The sequence below is a fragment of the Epinephelus moara genome, chromosome 9 (genome assembly GCF_006386435.1).
Source record: "Epinephelus moara isolate mb chromosome 9, YSFRI_EMoa_1.0, whole genome shotgun sequence".
Classification (NCBI taxonomy): domain Eukaryota; kingdom Metazoa; phylum Chordata; class Actinopteri; order Perciformes; family Serranidae; genus Epinephelus; species Epinephelus moara.
In genome coordinates this window covers 21,813,013-21,829,986 of record NC_065514.1, presented here as the reverse complement: position 1 = coordinate 21,829,986, position 16,974 = coordinate 21,813,013, and the positions used below count along the sequence as shown (strand labels likewise).

The window sequence follows — 16,974 nt, the reverse complement described above, 5'->3', positions numbered from 1 at the left end:
TAGAGCGTACTGTATATTGACTAGAGAGAAGATCAGTGATTATGAAATGAGCACATCAAACATGGCACAGGATGCCACATCATTCATGGAAAGTGGAGGATCTAATAATTGGGCATTAGGCTGAGAGACAACACTAACGCAAGGCCGCCCTCTAGCTTTGAGCAGAGAAAATTACAGGCATGCGACACCTATCAGTCATGAATCCACCACACATAATATTTAATACATAATTTAGTTTTATTTAGACAGTCAGTGCCTACATCTCCTCGCAACAAAATTACCATATTACAAACAAAATTTGTGCAGAACCAGCTGTTTGAATACAACACTCTAATATATACAATATATACATTTCAAGATATACATTTACAGGGTTAAGAAGTTAGTGTATGAACAACTTCTATTTAGTTTTATACTGCCAAGTATAAGATTGAAAAAAGGTATAGTTGCATAAAATAAACAAATAATGCATTCTTGTCCTGGACAGAAAATGACTGCATAGGTTAAATGTAAAGTGCAAATGCAATTCTTCACGGATTTTGTGCCTCCCAACTTATTTCTTCCGAAGCGTTATATTTCTGCAGACCCAGGTCATGCCATCCTGGAAAGAAGAAAACAATGTGTTTGTGTTGTTTAAATTAGTAATATAAAATTGATGCGGACCACAGCTTAAAAAGAGCAACATGACATCCTCTTTTGGCAGCCTACTGATGAGGAGAGAAAGAGGGCGACTGCATCCTGACCTGAACACACTCAGTGTCAGTGCCCTCTGATTTAAACTGACCCAAAAATCTGATAAGTAGTACGTATAGTCTGAGAGGGAGAAGTCTTACTCTTAGTTCAACACCCAGAGTCAGCTGAATACAACACAAATTAACTGCAGGGTTGCTGCTGGCTTGTCAGTTAAAATGCACACAGGCAAATCAGTAAATATTTGACAGGAAGAAGGCAGGAAGTTGGTTTTGAAGGAGCAATTCGTAGGATTTAGTGGCATCGCATGGTGAACATTGTAGATTGCAACCAGCTGAAATCTTTCCCATATACCAAACATAAGTTCACTGTTCAGGTTTTTATCGAGAGACGAATTTATCTGCAGAGGTCTCCTCCTTTCCAAAATAAATGGAAGTGATTAAAACAATCAAAAACACTGACTAAAGCAGCTTCATATTACAAATCAGTGTGTCTGCAACCGTGTTTGGCTTGTCACAGACAGGCTGTGAGGGCAGCACCTGTTAATTTGTGCTCACCTATTTGCTCTGACAAGTTAAGATCCAGACGTTAAGGAGATTTTTACCAAGAGCTTAATCATCCACAGAGGTCTCTTCCTCTCCAAAACAAATGGACAAGGTGATTTTAAATGGGTAAAACACTGAATAAAGCAGCGTCACGTGCGAATGGCCCTGTGTAGAGCCACTGTTTGGTTTGTCCGTTCTGGGCAACTGTAGAAGGTTGGTGGTACATTATGGCGGACTCCGTGGACAAGGACCTGCTTTCTCTGTAAATATAACAGCTCATTCTAAGGTAACGAAAACAAGATGATTCTTATTTTCAGGTGATTATAGACTAAAGAAAATATACTACATATCCCACTAAATCCTACACACTGGATCTTTAACATCAGGCCTTTAATGTGGACAGTCTTCTGTATTGTATGTATAGTTTGAGTCGGTGTTGTTCTCAGTTCAAACCCATATAACAGAAATTATAGCTGCTGTGCAGCAATGGTTGGGGCCGGGCAATTTTAGGCAAAATTAGGCAATTCTGAGCAACACACACACTAAAACAAAGCATATCACAACATAGAAGTTACATCATATAATTATGGCATGCCCTTCAAATTGTGGATGAGTGGCTGAAGTGATCAGACTCATAATATACAAAGGAAAGAAAAAACTCAAGAACAAGAAAGTAAGAATAACATTAACTGCTAGCAATTATGAACAAACTGGCCTGATCTAGCTTAAAGCTAAACATTATCCATGGTGACAAAGATGAAAACATTTTTTAAAATGTAAAAGTAGCTATTGGATAGACTCTGCATATTGACTGATAGCTAAGCCAAATAAACAGGGAAAAGAGACAAGGGATAACAGGGAAAAGTGTTGATAAAGAGTATTTGTCTCTCCGCAAAACTGCCTGGATCATAATTATTTTAACCTTGGTAGTCTCTAATCCACATAGCATGATGCCTGAACATAGGACTTTCACATTAGAATGTCCGTTTTGCCTTAGCTGAGGCTTGAACTCACAACTTCTGAGGCTGAGGTCCGTCTTCTATCTCACTGAGCTAATTGGCAAGTGACAGCTCATGTGTGGCTTCAAAAATTGACTAAGCCAAGCATCAGGGTGCCAGACAGTAGCCATCCATGCCATGGAAAAGCAAATTTCAAAGTGAAAGTTCCAAAGCTGTAGCACATATGGTTGATTTGTTATGAATTTTCAGAGTTTTGAAATTTAGAGGCTTGCTGTAGCGCCACCATCAGGACTATTATCTTGTGTTTCCAGTTGAGGACATCTGGCATGGGACTGGACCTTTATTAAAGGTGTGGGTAGATTTCTCATATGGAAATGTTGAACGAGCTGAGGCTTGAACTCACAATCTTCAACACCAAGAACCATCCTCTATCTCACTGAGCTAATTGGCAAACAGAAATGTCACATGTAGCTTCACAAACTGACTTAGCCTTGGACCAAGACGTTCATTGCATGAACGTCTTGAAAATGAACCCCGTTTTTCGTGTGGGGGTTCACGGTCTAGACCGATTCACGTCTCCATAAACTTTCAAATCAAACATGTAATGTACTCACCTCATAGGCACAGGTGTTAGGAAGGTGTACGGGGGTTGCCGTGTGTTTGTATATCCGTTATTGTTCAATAAACATGCATTTTATCTCGGGATGTCTTGAAATTTTCTTCACCCCTTCGTCCTGCAATGAATGAGTGCACCGGCTTTCTACTGCGCCACAGCGCCGCAAAAGCGGTTGGGAGGTGTAAAAAAAACAGGGGTTCGTTTTCAAGACGTTCATGCAATGAACGTCTTGGTCCAAGGCTAAAACTGACTAAGCCAGTCACCTGTGTGCAAGACAGCAGCTGTTAGTGTGTAAAAGCAGATTTCAAACGGCTGTCAAAAATTCAGTTATTAACACAAAAATACGAAAATACACAAATTGCATCTAGACAGCATGGAGATGTTGGTAATTTGTTTTTAACAATGATTTATTGGCTCCATAAGTGAAAAACTGATGTTTAAAAATGCCATTTTTGCATTGACTCCAATTGTTTGTATGAGAACGAAATTCAAAATGCTGTAAAAAATTCAGTTTTTGAGATAAAATTCTGATATTTTCCAAACATCATCTACCATGACTCCAAAATTTTGTCTTTTTTTTTTTTTAATGAACATTGAATATGTATTTAGTAAGAATTTGCAAGTATATGTTTACAATACCGTTTACAGTCAAACGTTTTGATGCACTGTAGGCTCAATTTTCGATAAATCAAAAATCTGTGTGGACCGTTTGTGTAGGACAGTCTGAAGATGCTCTGTAGCAAGTTTGGTGTCAATTGAGCAAAAATTGTGGGAGGAGATAGGTTTAATAAGTTTAACAGTTTTTGAAAAAAACAGAGTGATGGACTTCATAATTTGCAATAGGTTTAAATGTACAAAAGTTTCTTCAGTATTGGGGCTACATTTTGGTGAAAGTTGCAAATCTGTAGCACATATGGTTGATTTGTTGTGAATTTTCCTGGCAGCTTAGGCTGCCCGGCCCCTAATTAACAGTGGGGTTGCTGCTGGCTTGTCAGTTAACATGTACTCAGGTAAATCTGTATATATTTGCCAGGAAGCAATCAGTTAGTTGGTTTTAACCAGTCTGTTTGTTAGCTAACTATTTGTTGACACTTTTAAATTTCATCACACTCACAAACTGCACATGATAAACAGAGATCACGTGTTCACTTGGTCTATCTGATATAAAGGAGCCTTTGTTAGTGTTGGTAAAACAAACCCCTTTCTCAATTTCAGGGGATGTCTCAATGTAAATATGAGTAAATTAATCAATGTCAATATTCTGTGAGTTCTCAAACTGACTGCAAATATGGTTGGTGTCATTCTGCAGCCAACCCTGTTTCAGCCCTTGCGTGCTACAGACTGTGCGTACTGTATTTACCTGCACTCCCTCAGCAGTGACTGCTGAGCAGGCCTGGACCTGCCACATGCGATCCCGGATAGTGTGCAGATTGAGACCTTCTGCCAGCTCAGACGCCGGGGTGGCTGTCATCAGGTCCTGCTTGTTGGCAAAGATTAGCAGTGGCACAGCAGCGAGCTTTTCCTCCTCAAGTAACTCAGCCAGCTCCTGCAGAAACACACACACACACGAAGGTAACAAGAGACGTGTGCACTGGCTGAGTCAGAAAACTAAATAGTATTGACTTTTTGGCATTATTTACACCCAACATCAGAAAACATGGTTAACATTAGAAATGTTTGGACTGTAATTGACATCAGGGTGTCTACAGGTGTCAGACACTTAAATGTAATGCTTTTTAAGTCTGTTTTAAGATGATTTTTAACCAGATTTAAGACTTATTTTTGGACAAATTATCTTTTTCTTATTTAAGTAATGCAGGCAAGCATGAAGGTAAGTGGTATACATGTGCTCCCATGCAGAGGTAGTTATTATGTAGTTATTAGAATGAGTTAGGTTAATCTACATTTTGCCAACAGGTAAGTGCAAGTATAAAGTAAAAAGGCAGGATCAGGTTCAGTGTTAGGTTTAAGATTTATATATCAGAAATGTGGACTTTCACATAGAAGAGCTTGACTCAACTGACAAAGAGACACTTTGTAAGGACCTACAGACACCCTGGATAAGCTTTCAGTAGCTGTGTGTGACCAGTAATCACACTACAAACATCTCATTATTTAAAGAAACTTTATCTCACCAGGCTTGTCTCTTCAAACCTCTTCCTGTCTGAGCTGTCAATCACATAGATCTGCAAACAACACAGTCAGATATTACCATAACAGTTCATAACATGTATGAAATACTGTGTCGGGAGAACTTACATTTGTGGATGTTGAATTTGCTTAATTCTGACTATTTTAACAATCAGGTTAGGCACATTAAGGAAAACCTACCAGTACATCTGTGTTCTCAAAATAATTCCTCCAGTAGGGGCGAATCTTGCGCTGACCTCCTATGTCCCAAACATTCAGCTTAAAGCCAGATGATTGAACGCTCTTTATATTGAAGCCCTGTTGAAAGACAACAAAGTATGACTGGAAAATGAGGAAATGCATTTTTGTGAGGAACTGTCTGTGATCTGTGATCAGATAACATCTGCAGTGTGACTCAGCTGCTGGATTTGTGTGTGTGTGCACATTTGTACTTGTGTGGGGGTGATGTGGCTGATATCTTCTGCTGCCAGCTGTTTCAGCAGAGTGGTCTTGCCAGCATTGTCCAAGCCGAGCAACAGCAAGCGCACCTCCTGTTCTGGAGACTGCTTCAGCCTCCGAAGAATGGCCAACAGGCCCTGCGGATGGATCAGAGCATGTAGTTGAGGTGATGAGCCTCAATGGGATAGCAGGTTCCACGATGACACATCATAGGGAAACCTAAGCTGTATCAGGTCATCAGAGGCAACTGTGGCGTCACTGGTTGGCAGAGACACCCAACGCAGCGTGTACAGGAGGTTTAACACTCAACCCACAGCAATAACCATCTAGAGCGCGAGGACTTAGCTGTTAGCTGTTTGCAGTGACCTACATGTGTATTGGGGCCAAAAGCTCTCATTGGCCAAGATTAGACCATGTGCACAGTGACTGGCTTGTGTCCAGAAGGTGGTCAGGAAGGCTTTGGCTCAAGCCATTTACCTTGCAGTGTGCTATGTTAAGATGAAAATGCTGCCGTTGCACTCCGTGACCTGAAACATGTGCACAGTGTCAAATATAGACACATCTGTTATTCAGGCCATTTTCTCCTTGGATAGAAAAACTGATACATAAAGTAATCAGTTCAGCACACCATTAAAGCTGTCTTAAAACTTGCTAGTTTTCTTTGGCTTTTCCTTGATTTTCTACATTTATAATTTGTGGCTCTTGTGTCTTCTTGTTTCCATATATTGTTTTCTCTGTCTTGAATGAATGAAAAATAAAAACAAAACATCAACAGACATGCTCAGTAAGGAGTAGGAAGAAGTATACGCTTATATAATCCTATTCATGTCTCGTTGAAAAACAAAATGGTCAACAACTATCCCAAACTTATTTAGAACCATAAATATAGATACATAAACAACAGTTTTAGATATTAAATATACAAACCCCATCCTATCCAAGCCTAAATAAACAGATAAATGTCTCCTTTTATTTCTCTTTTCTTTCCCCTGTAAAGGACTCTATAACTTGAAAAATGCTATGCAAATAAAATATGCTTGCTTACCTGCGCTAAAAGGAAGTGTGAATGATACCCAAACGAGAATAAAACATTGTTTAAACTAAAACTATTACTGTTTGCCACACCATACATTTGAGCATTAATAAAATGCATAAATATGCTTTAGTGACAACCCATATTATTAGTATTGAGCTATTGTTGTTAATTTTGACAGTGACAACTTCCTAAAAACTAATGCAGTATGTTATCTGCTAACTAGCTATAGGGAAGTTAGACTACCCTATTCACTAGCATGTAGGTAATGTTAGCCAGCCCTAGCTAACATTTTTAAGTAACATAACACGTCATAAATCACTATTATTCAATGAAAATATAAATTAAATTGTTCATGTTCTAATTCCAAAGCAGCCGCTGTTGTAAATAGTTATGACTCACCATGTTTTCCTCAGGTGTTGGTGTTGGTGTTGCAATATCTCTGCTCAGACTGAGTGGATTAACATCTTTCTAACTTCCTGGGAGAACTGCTGCTAACTTCTGTTGCCAGGGAGACCGTGACGTCAGCGTAAACAACGTCACTGCTGGGCATCTCTCTGCACGAGACCGAAAAAATAATATAATTAAAATAAGCATGTAGTAGTAAAAGCGGGTAAAAGTGCTGGAAATGCGGCATAATATGACCCTAAAATATGACTTCTTCATGAATAGAGACAACATAAGGAACAGTTGTATTTTACACTTATCATTTGATATAAATATCTACTACAGAATATTTCTTGTGCGTTAAATAAACTTTATTATTATTTGTTATTATAAAAAATACGACGTTAAGATTCTTTAACTTTATTTCATAGGCAAGTTGTTCCAAATTTAATTGCCAAAATCTGTTAAAAAACTACACTGACCTCATTTTTTTTATGTTAAAGTGACCTATTAATTAACATTTTTATTTATTTATTTATTTTTTATTCTGTTCAATCATAAGGTTAATTAGATTTAATAAAGCTCTATTTGAGAAAGATATAAAATTTTGAATGCTGATAATTGCTGCAACGAGCGAGATATTACATTACAATATGATTTACTAACAGTTAATGAAATTATTTAATATGAAAATAATTTTGAGCAATAAGCTTCTTTATGTTTTTGTGAAACAGACTCCTGCATTGAACTTGAATGCTGTTATGACGCATGTCTTCACCTATCTATGTGACCCAGGGCAGATAACATGGAAGTAAGACCTCTGTAACACTTCATTTAGTGACGATAATGCACCTCTCATTTGCAATTCGCCATTTCAGGAAGAAAGGGAAGAATAAAATTAAGTTTAACTTGCACCAGAGACAGTTAACAAAGTTAATTGTTATCATACATTCATAATTATATAGTTATGATACAAATATATAGTTGTTATAGACTACATCATTGCCTGCATTGTGCGCGTCCATGTTCTCATACACGCATACACAGCGCCCTCTAGAGTTCAATAGCAGACTCCGTTTCATGTTACTACTAGTGCTGTTTGTTTCTGAGTCCAGGAACAACAAAAACATGTCCGAGTGCGACAGACCGAACTGTTAACCAGAGACAGCTACCTGAAGTCACCTCAACACGTCGCCGATTCGACCGACTGCTATATGAGTCCCGTCGTGTTTACGGCCGACAACCCAGAAAGATGCCGCAGAAAGCACTGGGATCCATTGTAGGTCTTCTTTGTACCGGGACCTGTCTAGTGCAGGTAAGCCCCGCGCTAGCGCTCACGGGGTGGGCTGAGGCTTCCAGGCGAGGCCGCTGCTCCTGGGGTGGGTGAAGGCCTTCTGCCGATCCTTTTTGTCTCCTCCACAAAGGAAACTGGGCACGGTTTGCTGCTGAATGACGTCAGTTAGTCAAAGTTTGACTGTATTTTTCGACATTTAACTCGCTGTAAGATTTATTATAACTCTAAAATATATACGGCTGTGTCTAATTATCACAATTTTACATCTTGAACCAAGGGTATCAAGATTAACGTTAGCCGTTGCTAACTGGTGCCCGGCAAATTGATGTGTTTATTCATAACGTTAATTGTTGATATCAGCTAGCTGGACAGGGCGGTCAGTTCCAGTTTGTCCAGTTTGCTTCCCTGACAGAGTCGCTATTTAATTTTAGTCAAAATAAGCTTGTGACGAACGGACTCTCACAATGGTAACGTAAGCAGTTTAGCATTTTATCTGCATATTTGTTGACGTCTTGACCTCGTTTAGCAGTCTAACGTCATTGTGTTATTGCAACATGTTGCTTTCCAATCCCATTTAAATTCACTTTCAGTTCTGCTGTAGTGATTAGTAAATGTTCTGTACCATTGGCAACATTCAGCAGTGAGTGTTATAATATGAATTTAAATCTGAGTGTATTTTGCCTGTGTAAGTAGCTGTCACATTAAAGAGAATTAGCACAGAAATGCACAATAATTGACACTGAGGAGAGGACAGTGTGTCAGGACCTTGCTATGCAGTGTCTTGTTGACTTGTGTGATTGAGTATTTGCTTTCACTTTGTGTATCTTTTGTGTGTGTTTAAGGGAAAGGAGTTCTGTTTCGGGGTAAATAATGAACAGTACCGCTGTGAGATGGGATACTGTTGTGGAGAGACAGAGTGCTGCACCTACTACTATGAGCTCTGGTGTAAGTTCCTATTGATTTTTTTTTCTTTTCCAAATTCTTATTCACATTAATACCACAATGCTTTATTATATCCTACTCCTAGTGTCCATTTAATTCCCTATTTTCAAGATTTAAGTCTCAAGATTTGTTATAAAGTGTGTTTTTCAAATTAAGTTTTATTTCACTATTTACTATTATTAAGAGCCCATGATACTCATGGACTTCACCACCTTTGCCTTGCTTAGTTCTTCAGTTTCCTGTACATGATGATAATATGACAGTAACTCTGTCCCCCTTCATAGGGTTCTGGTTGGTATGGACCCTCATTATCATGCTTAGCTGCTGCTGTGCCTACCGACACCGGAGGGTTAAGATGCGTCTCCAGCAGGAGCAACGCCAACGAGAGATCAGCCTTATGGCCTACCAGGGAGCCTCCAGCTCCTTCATTTCCCCTCCACCGCTTAATCTAAGTGAGTATTTTGTGTGTGCCTTTCAGAATTTGGGTTAGTTTTACCAGGAGATCAAGAGGGCACTCTCAGATGTTGAATACAGACTACAAACAGGGTAGGGTGGTGTAAGCACAGAAGCCCAGGCAATCTATTGAACAGCAACTTCGTCCAGCACATCCTCATGTGCTTATGGACTGGCTGGGAGGTGCAGTTTCTGCTGCGTCTGCCCTGAGGTCTCCCCTGATTCAGCGCAGAGCTGCAGCTCTATATGTTTTAGATCATTTTTCACCTCTACCTGTTAGACAAATTGAACCCAGCCACCCTACAGGCATCATGCTATGCTCAGTATCTATTCCAAACTTTGTTCTCTCCACCACCAAAGTACGATAAAACGTCCGCATCACAGCAGTGTATCTCACAACCTTTGTCACTCAGATCCACAAGACACCTGAACTCTCCTTGAAGCAGCTGTTCTGTCCTCTTCCTGAATGAAACGACCTCCTTTTGCTGAGAGAGAGGGAGTCATAATTGGAAGTGCTGACCCTCATCTCAGTCTTGTCATACTCAGCTGCAAATTGCCCAGAGTGTATACTGGAGATCATAGTCTCATGTTGTCAGATGGGCACCAGAGAGCAGAGATGCCGCCCTAATGTCAGTGGTCACTCTGGACATCAGCTGAAAGTTGATATCGTGTCCCCTAATATCACAAACAGGAATGCAAGGTGTACACTTGTCAAGAGTCCGAGGCCCACAGTGAACATACTTGACTTAATGTCAAGAATGTGAACACAGCTCTTGCTTTGAGCATACACAGACAGTGACTCACGCAAAGATCCTGGTAACATACATTCTTGCAGCACTGTCCACTCAGGACATCATGGAGAATGTAGTTATAAACATTTTCCAGATATTCAGGGTATGTTCTAGCTTTTTTCTCAGACAAGCCTTCCAACATTACAGCTTAAACTGTAACCTGTATACAGTAACACATTATATATCTTTAAATGTATCCTCATGTATTTGCATTTGCACATGGATGTACAACTTCTTTTATAGGGACGAAGGTTTGAAAGATAAAGCTGTTTAAATTTGCTGACTCTCAGGGTTCTGGAATGACTGCAAGCTTCCTGACTATGAAGAGGTGGTAGGTCACCCCCCCACACCACCTCCTCCTTACTCTGAAAACCCCCCTGAGACGACTCCAGCAGTCCTTCCACAAGTAAGCCAGCCAGACGCCATGGTGCCACAACCCCCGCCTGTGGCAGACCCGAGGGCAGACAGTCAGGCAGCAGGCTCATCATCAGACCCGGAAGCAGCGTCGATGTCGACCCAAGCACAATGTCTGGCCGAGGAGAATGCAGAGCCTTCGCTGGTTGCGGCGGCGGCGGCAGAGGGGGAGGATGAGGAGCTCATCACCCGACGTCGCCATGTCACCGGCGACTCAGGGATCGAGGTGTGCGTTTGCCAGATGGATTTAGATGAGGGCTCGGGGCTCGAGGAGGAAAGCGACGAGGAGCACCGGATGTGTAAGGTCACTGGTCAGGACTGCTGCTCCGGGCACCAACAGCCGACCTTCACACAGAAGGAGCACGCCTCCGAGCTGCCCAGTCAGACCGCCAGCACCAGCACTGGAGACCACATGGTTTGATCCACAGCATAACTAACCAGCCAACCAGTGCATCTTTCCGCTTCGCGCAGGGTGATACAAGATATCTGTTGCCATCATCATCACCACAGAGACTGTTTGTGTTTTAATTCTCTGAACTAACACACAGGCATGACATTAAGATGATGATGATAACTAATCCCTAATGGCTTCTGATTAGGAAAGATGAATAACACATTGTGTGGACAAACTCCTGGCTTTTTTTATTTTATTTTTTGGCTTTGCTTTTCTTTAGTGGGGAAACCAGCAAACACGTGCTCCATTTTGTATGTTTTTTTTTTCCTTAGTGAATGGGAGAACATCACTGGGTAGTGAGAAGGCAGCAATTGATTGTGACTGAAACCAGACTGTTTCCCTCTCTCCTATCCTCTCCTCAAGCACTGCCATCATGTTTCCGTTTCTGTCGCTCCACGCTCCTTGATCAGAACTGTCTGGCTGTCCTTCCATCTGACATTTTACCTCTGGTGGGATGGCCAGCTAGGAGCATACCAACCAATCATTAACATGTATCCCCAATCCCCACCATGACTCAGAGGCAAAGGAGTCAGAAACAAACCTCCTGTAAACTTCGGATGATACTGTATGAACTGACAGGAGCACACATTTCGTTTCCCCCCCCCAAAGCTGTGTGTATGTGAGAGTTTGTGTGTGTGCTGTGAAATCTAGGGCACAGCTGCATGATGATGTCAGCTCTGAGGTCATGGCAACCAGCGTCTGGTGTGAAGTCTGGGATTTATTGCATACAGAGTGGGGGAGACTTTACACCCACAAAGAGCAGAAGAGACAGATTAGGAGGAGTTTGGTGTTTTGTGTCTGGGTTTTAAATGTCACACACCTCCCTCCCAGCATTTTTTTTCCTTATTGATATCCATATTGTGGTCTCCACAGCTCTGTGGTCACCCTTTGGCATGACTGTAGGTAAGGAGCCACCAGCTTTTAATGATTTATCGATTGTGTGCACGTCATCGCCCTCTTCGGTTTCTGACTGCATTGAGTTCATAGTGATAGCCAAGAGGGCTTTGCCACCAATTTGTAATCAATAAAAAGCCTTGTGGTGGCTCTGTGTTAGTGTGTTTTGTTTTCTGTGTTATGTCAGAGTGAGCAGAGGAAGCACTTTGCTCATTCTAAACAAAGTATAAAGTTTGATTTTCATAACGAAAGACATACTAGCTTTTCTTCCTTTCATAACCAGCTATGCTTCGGTAAATGCCGCAGGTGTCACCATTAATTGCAACAAAGCTCCCGACGGGGGCTGCTAGAGTGTGTACTAGTGAGTGGAGGTGATAGTGCAGTAGGGATGTCTTGTGTGTTTGTGTATCTTTAAAGTGCTGAAGCATCTGGTTGTAATACGTGCTCAGCGCTGAGGTGGATTAACTATTAAAAGCACTGGTATTTTGCATGAGGCATGAATTTCTGTTTATATTTTAGTTTATTAGCATTTTCTAGCAGTTGCGCTACTTGCTTTGCTCACCAGTTTGTGAAATGATAGTGGGCTTCACGACTGTGTACCCAGATGTCGGCACAAAACAATAGACTGTGGTTGAAGTTTAGACGCCCTGGATCCAGTTTCATTGTGTTATGAGCGTGTGAGCCATGCTGTGCTGTTGTGTGGTGCTTGTAGCTAGTAAGCTCACGCTGTCTAGGCTCTCCTTGGCCCCTGTAGCTCTTGGCAGCGTGAGGGATTTGCAGTGGTATTTTCCATTGGCAGCAGAGGGTGGGTGCATTAGTAAGTTGAGGTGCATGCAGGCTCTGTGCAGTGTTGGCACAGCTGCAGAATCTGTCATGATTAACTGCATGCTTCTCTGCGTTGCATGTTGCTTGCCCTAATATAAAGTACAGTGTGTATTCAAAGCATAGCAGCTAAAGTGATTGTTGAGAGCTGGGAAAACCTCAGAGAAAACAAAATTATGATTTGTTGCAAGAGGAAAGAGTTTCATTGAGAATTTAGTATTTGCAACTACTTTTTATGTGTCTGCTCTGATACCGTGTGTTAGAATGGGCACAGTGTAAAGACTCAGGTCGGTCATTTTGTTGCTCACAAGCAAACACGCCTGATTGGCCGTTATCATAGTTAGTGTGTAGCCTTCATGGTGCTATGTTCTAGATAAATCCATTAAAATCTCCGAGATACAGTATCTTTGCTGGGTTAGCAGTTATCACTTCACAGACTACAAACATGTTGCGACTTTCTTTAAATATAGCTGTTAATCATGCATTTCCAGTTGGCAAAGTGGGGAGTAAATGCTAACATTTCATGCTTGCCAGATATTTATTTAAGCATTACAATTAATTGGCATGTCTCTTTATTTTCAGCACTGATCGAACCCTGACAGAGGAGATTCTTGGCTTCTAAACAAGACGTGACACCGGGTTCTGCATGTAAATGTGTATAATTTTAAGGCCCATGCAGCTCTGTGGCCCATTACAGTGTTTCCTCCAACTCGCAGCAGCCCAGAGCTCTGTACTGGCTGTGGTTGAGCTTCTGCTGTTATAGCTACACCACACACTGCTGTGGCTAAAGCATGGGCAAGCAATACAAGAGGTGCACCGAAAATATCAATATAGAGTGAAACAAAATGAGGCTTAAATTTGAAGAAGATGTTGTTGCCTGTTCATGTTGTTGCAAAGTTTTGCAGCCCTCCTTTAGTTGAGCAGGTGCTTCAATACGAAGCTGACCTAACATGACAACGACCTTTCAGAGGAGCTGTTACACTGTGAGCATGACTGCACACCGGTTAGCAAAAGTAATATCAGACATTTTTTTTGTTTTGACCAACACACCTCAAGCTGCCTTGCTGCGTCCCTAGAGAGCAAATGTCTTGGATTATGGAGCTGCACAATAAAATGAAGCCTCTGAGTGCGGAAACAGACGTGCTACTGCCTTATTAGAGTAGATATAGTTTCCTTTGAATGGTGGTAGCTGTGTTTGTTCGTAGCATGTTTGAGGAGTGCTTTTGTATTGGTAGAAGATAGTTCCTGCGCTTGTTCCGAGAAAGTTTGCCGGCTTTGTGAGAAGAGGATGTGGTTTGAAAACCATTTAAAGCCACAAGATTCGAGCTGTCACGTGTTGTGTAGAGTTTTAACTTGCTTTTGGTTTTGTACCTGAGGGGTGGTTGTGTTGAGTCTAAAGAATACTGTGTGTAGTTAGTTGTGGCACTGATCGAGTTAGTTAAGACCAGATTTGGAGTTCGTGCTCGTTCTTTTTTTTTTTTTGTTCCATGGATCTGGTCATAGTTAGTTTGTGATATTATTAACCGACTTGAAAGCATGAGGAAAATGAGGAAAAAAATGTTTTCTAAGGTTTTGTTGTGATCCATCCTGTGTGTGTTTGGAGGATACAAATGAACTCCAGTAAGAGACTGCGTCGTAACCTTCTTGCAAAGGTGCATTTATGCTTATTTGTATGTAGACAAAATAATATGGGATGGGGGAGGAATGAGGGAGGGATAGGGGTTCTTTTGTGCATGAGTGAACTGGAGGTCCATAGTTTCCCCATTGCCAAACAACTACTATGCCTCCCTGGTTTTCACATGTTTACCAAGATTAAGGGCTATATCAGTTGTCAATTGTGGACAAACATCCAGCCATCCATTCCACTGAGTGATAAGTCTCCTCTGTGCTGTCAATTCAAAGCCACAGTTGCCGAGATCCACTATCGGAACATGGTCAGTGTTTGGATGTTCCTTTCATGTTGTGGTGGAGCTCATATTTAACAATAGCTGATTGTATGTGACTGTATGTTTGTTTATAGGCTTTAACTTTGCCTTTTTTGTTTTGTCATTGGAGTTGCGTGATGCGATTTCCTTCCAATTCCCTGCCTCCTCCACCCAATGAGATGATTTCTTTCTTGTGTAACGAGCTGCATGTGTGGTTGTGACATGAGTTGTGCTCCGCTGGCTCTGTGCGCACCGTGACTTTACCCTCTGTCTTGGTAACAGAAACCGTAGCCAAGCGCTCTGCACGCAGACCCCTTGGAAACAGGAGGGCGCGCCCATCCATGCAGAAGTGTCGACAGAATAATCTACCAAAGTTGCTGTCGTCTCCACGCTACAGATCGTCACTGTTTTCACTGGTGTGTGTGTGTGTGTGTGTGTGTGTGTGTGTGTGTGTGTGTGTGTGTGGTTGTCATGACGATTTGGTTTCCCACTCTCAGGGTTATCTTTAACAAGCAATGCTAGAGTTTTAAATTAACACATTATCTGACCCACCTGTTTCATAAAGCCAAAGCAGTTCAGTCATGATAACCGTCTCCCCCATGTGTTGTGTAATGTTTCCTCTGCATCACGCATCTCTGTAGTCTATTGTACTTAACTAGGCTATGCAAAAACATACTGTTATATGCTGCGATCCCTTTTTCTCACTCTCTCTGTCATTTGTTTGTGGGCACCAGTACAAGCAATATAACTCTCAGTACTTGTGGCACTGCACTGTACTGTAATCTTTGGTTGATGTGTGTGTACATGTATTTGTTTAAGAAAAGTTGTAAAAAAAAATACTTGTAATGCTACTGCAATGATGTGGTGAGTATGTATGCTTCAGTGTCAGCGGAGGGGCTTGAGTTAAAAGCCATTCTAGTTTATATATCCTTTTTTTTTTTCACCCTCTTTTTGGCTTTTCCCCGCCTGCCTCCTCAACCACTAACACTTTGTACTCTGGACTTATGGATAAACCACATTATTATGAGTTGTTTAAGCCGGAGGGAAAAGTTGAATATATTGTTTTTGTTGGATTAACTCATGTTTGATATCTTTAAACTGTTTGCCACTTTTCCATCCGTCATTTTTGGTGCACTAATTCGATGTGTTGGGTTTTTTTTTCCAGTTAAAGCAACAGCTTTCTTCTTTTTCCATCTCGATGAAGTTTCACTGACTGTTGCCTTTTAATCCTCAGTTAGTACAACACAATTTCAGAACTTTTATATATTATACACATGAAAGACCTCAACATGGAACACAGTTGGCTTACATTAGACATTTAGGCTCAAACAGGAACACCCTGAGCTCATCAGTGTCATCGTTCCTGTCCAACAACTTGTAAACTGTACTTTTATCCTCAACCATAGATGATACCAAACAGATGAAGGTGCCATGGTTGAGCTATGTGGATTTTTTTTTTTTTTTTTTGCCAAAATGAGAAACATCTTAGTGTGAGAAGGAAGCAGGCATTTACAAACACACAACAGACTCTTTTTACATTGTTTTCCTAATAACTTAAAACAAGCCAAAATGAGTAAAGTGGAAAAAAAGAGAAAATTTAAAGCACTGAATGATAGATAAAAAAGGCTTTGGGTTTCGTAAGAAGTCTGCTGTGTACTCGTTGGGTCATCATTTGTATTTTATTTTTGTAATAAAACAAAGATTGGCACTCAGCTGACTAACTCTTGTCATTTTTTTTGACTCAAAATCCCTTGATTTAATCCATCTAACCTCAAGTAGCCTTTTCAGGGTTCCCACAGTCATGGATAACTGGAAATGTTATGAAATTCCAGGCCTGGATATAGTTTGGAATTAACAGAATGTTTGGGAAAGTTTTGAATAGACATTGTTTTGGCTATTATGTTCATAAAAATCTAATGTCCAACATCACACGAAATACATTCGACAGGAGAGGACTGGAGGAAGATGACGGTGATTAACCCTAATTTTTTAAGGTACAGCCTACGCTCAGGTTCAGGGAAGGTTCCAAAGTAATTATAAGACATGTCCATAAAACAATTGATTGCCTAACAAGAAATAAATGCATAGAGGTGTGTCAAAAATATAATTCAAACACATGTCAAATTGCATTGATATCTCCTATCTATGTCCTGTGAGTAAATAAAG

At 40.9% G+C, this 16,974-nt stretch overlaps 2 protein-coding genes across 2 annotated transcripts; one reads left to right on the top strand and one right to left on the bottom strand.

Annotated features, from left to right (window-relative positions):
* Nucleotides 1-224: 224 nt before the first annotated feature.
* Nucleotides 225-8,109, bottom strand: LOC126395435 (ADP-ribosylation factor-like protein 3). The gene is made up of 7 exons (XM_050052900.1): nt 7,992-8,109; nt 6,835-6,989; nt 5,393-5,536; nt 5,142-5,258; nt 4,946-4,996; nt 4,171-4,356; nt 225-601 (listed from the first exon to the last, which is right to left on the bottom strand). The coding sequence occupies exons 2-7, from the start codon at nt 6,835-6,837 to the stop codon at nt 554-556; spliced, it is 549 nt and encodes a 182-aa protein (XP_049908857.1). The 5' UTR covers nt 6,838-6,989; nt 7,992-8,109; the 3' UTR covers nt 225-553.
* Nucleotides 8,001-16,525, top strand: wbp1 (WW domain binding protein 1). The gene is made up of 4 exons (XM_050052899.1): nt 8,001-8,134; nt 8,956-9,058; nt 9,340-9,507; nt 10,590-16,525. Exons 1-4 carry the CDS (start codon nt 8,072-8,074, stop codon nt 11,132-11,134), a joined length of 879 nt encoding a protein of 292 aa, XP_049908856.1. The 5' UTR covers nt 8,001-8,071; the 3' UTR covers nt 11,135-16,525.
* Nucleotides 16,526-16,974: the final 449 nt, after the last annotated feature.

What these genes read in the sequence shown, in the direction of transcription:
- LOC126395435 (XM_050052900.1), bottom strand. An exon ending in GCCACATCACCCCCACACAA is followed by an intron (nt 5,259 to 5,392) that starts GTACAAATGTGC and finishes GTCTTTCAACAG; the next exon opens with GGCTTCAATATAAAGAGCGT. An exon ending in TCACTGCTGAGGGAGTGCAG is followed by an intron (nt 602 to 4,170) that starts GTAAATACAGTA and finishes TCTTCTTTCCAG; the next exon opens with GATGGCATGACCTGGGTCTG.
- wbp1 (XM_050052899.1), top strand. Translation starts at nt 8,072, where the DNA reads ATGCCGCAGAAAGCACTGGGATCCATTGTAGGTCTTCTTTGTACCGGG. An exon ending in CTACTACTATGAGCTCTGGT is followed by an intron (nt 9,059 to 9,339) that starts GTAAGTTCCTAT and finishes CCCCCTTCATAG; the next exon opens with GGTTCTGGTTGGTATGGACC. An exon ending in CCCTCCACCGCTTAATCTAA is followed by an intron (nt 9,508 to 10,589) that starts GTGAGTATTTTG and finishes GCTGACTCTCAG; the next exon opens with GGTTCTGGAATGACTGCAAG.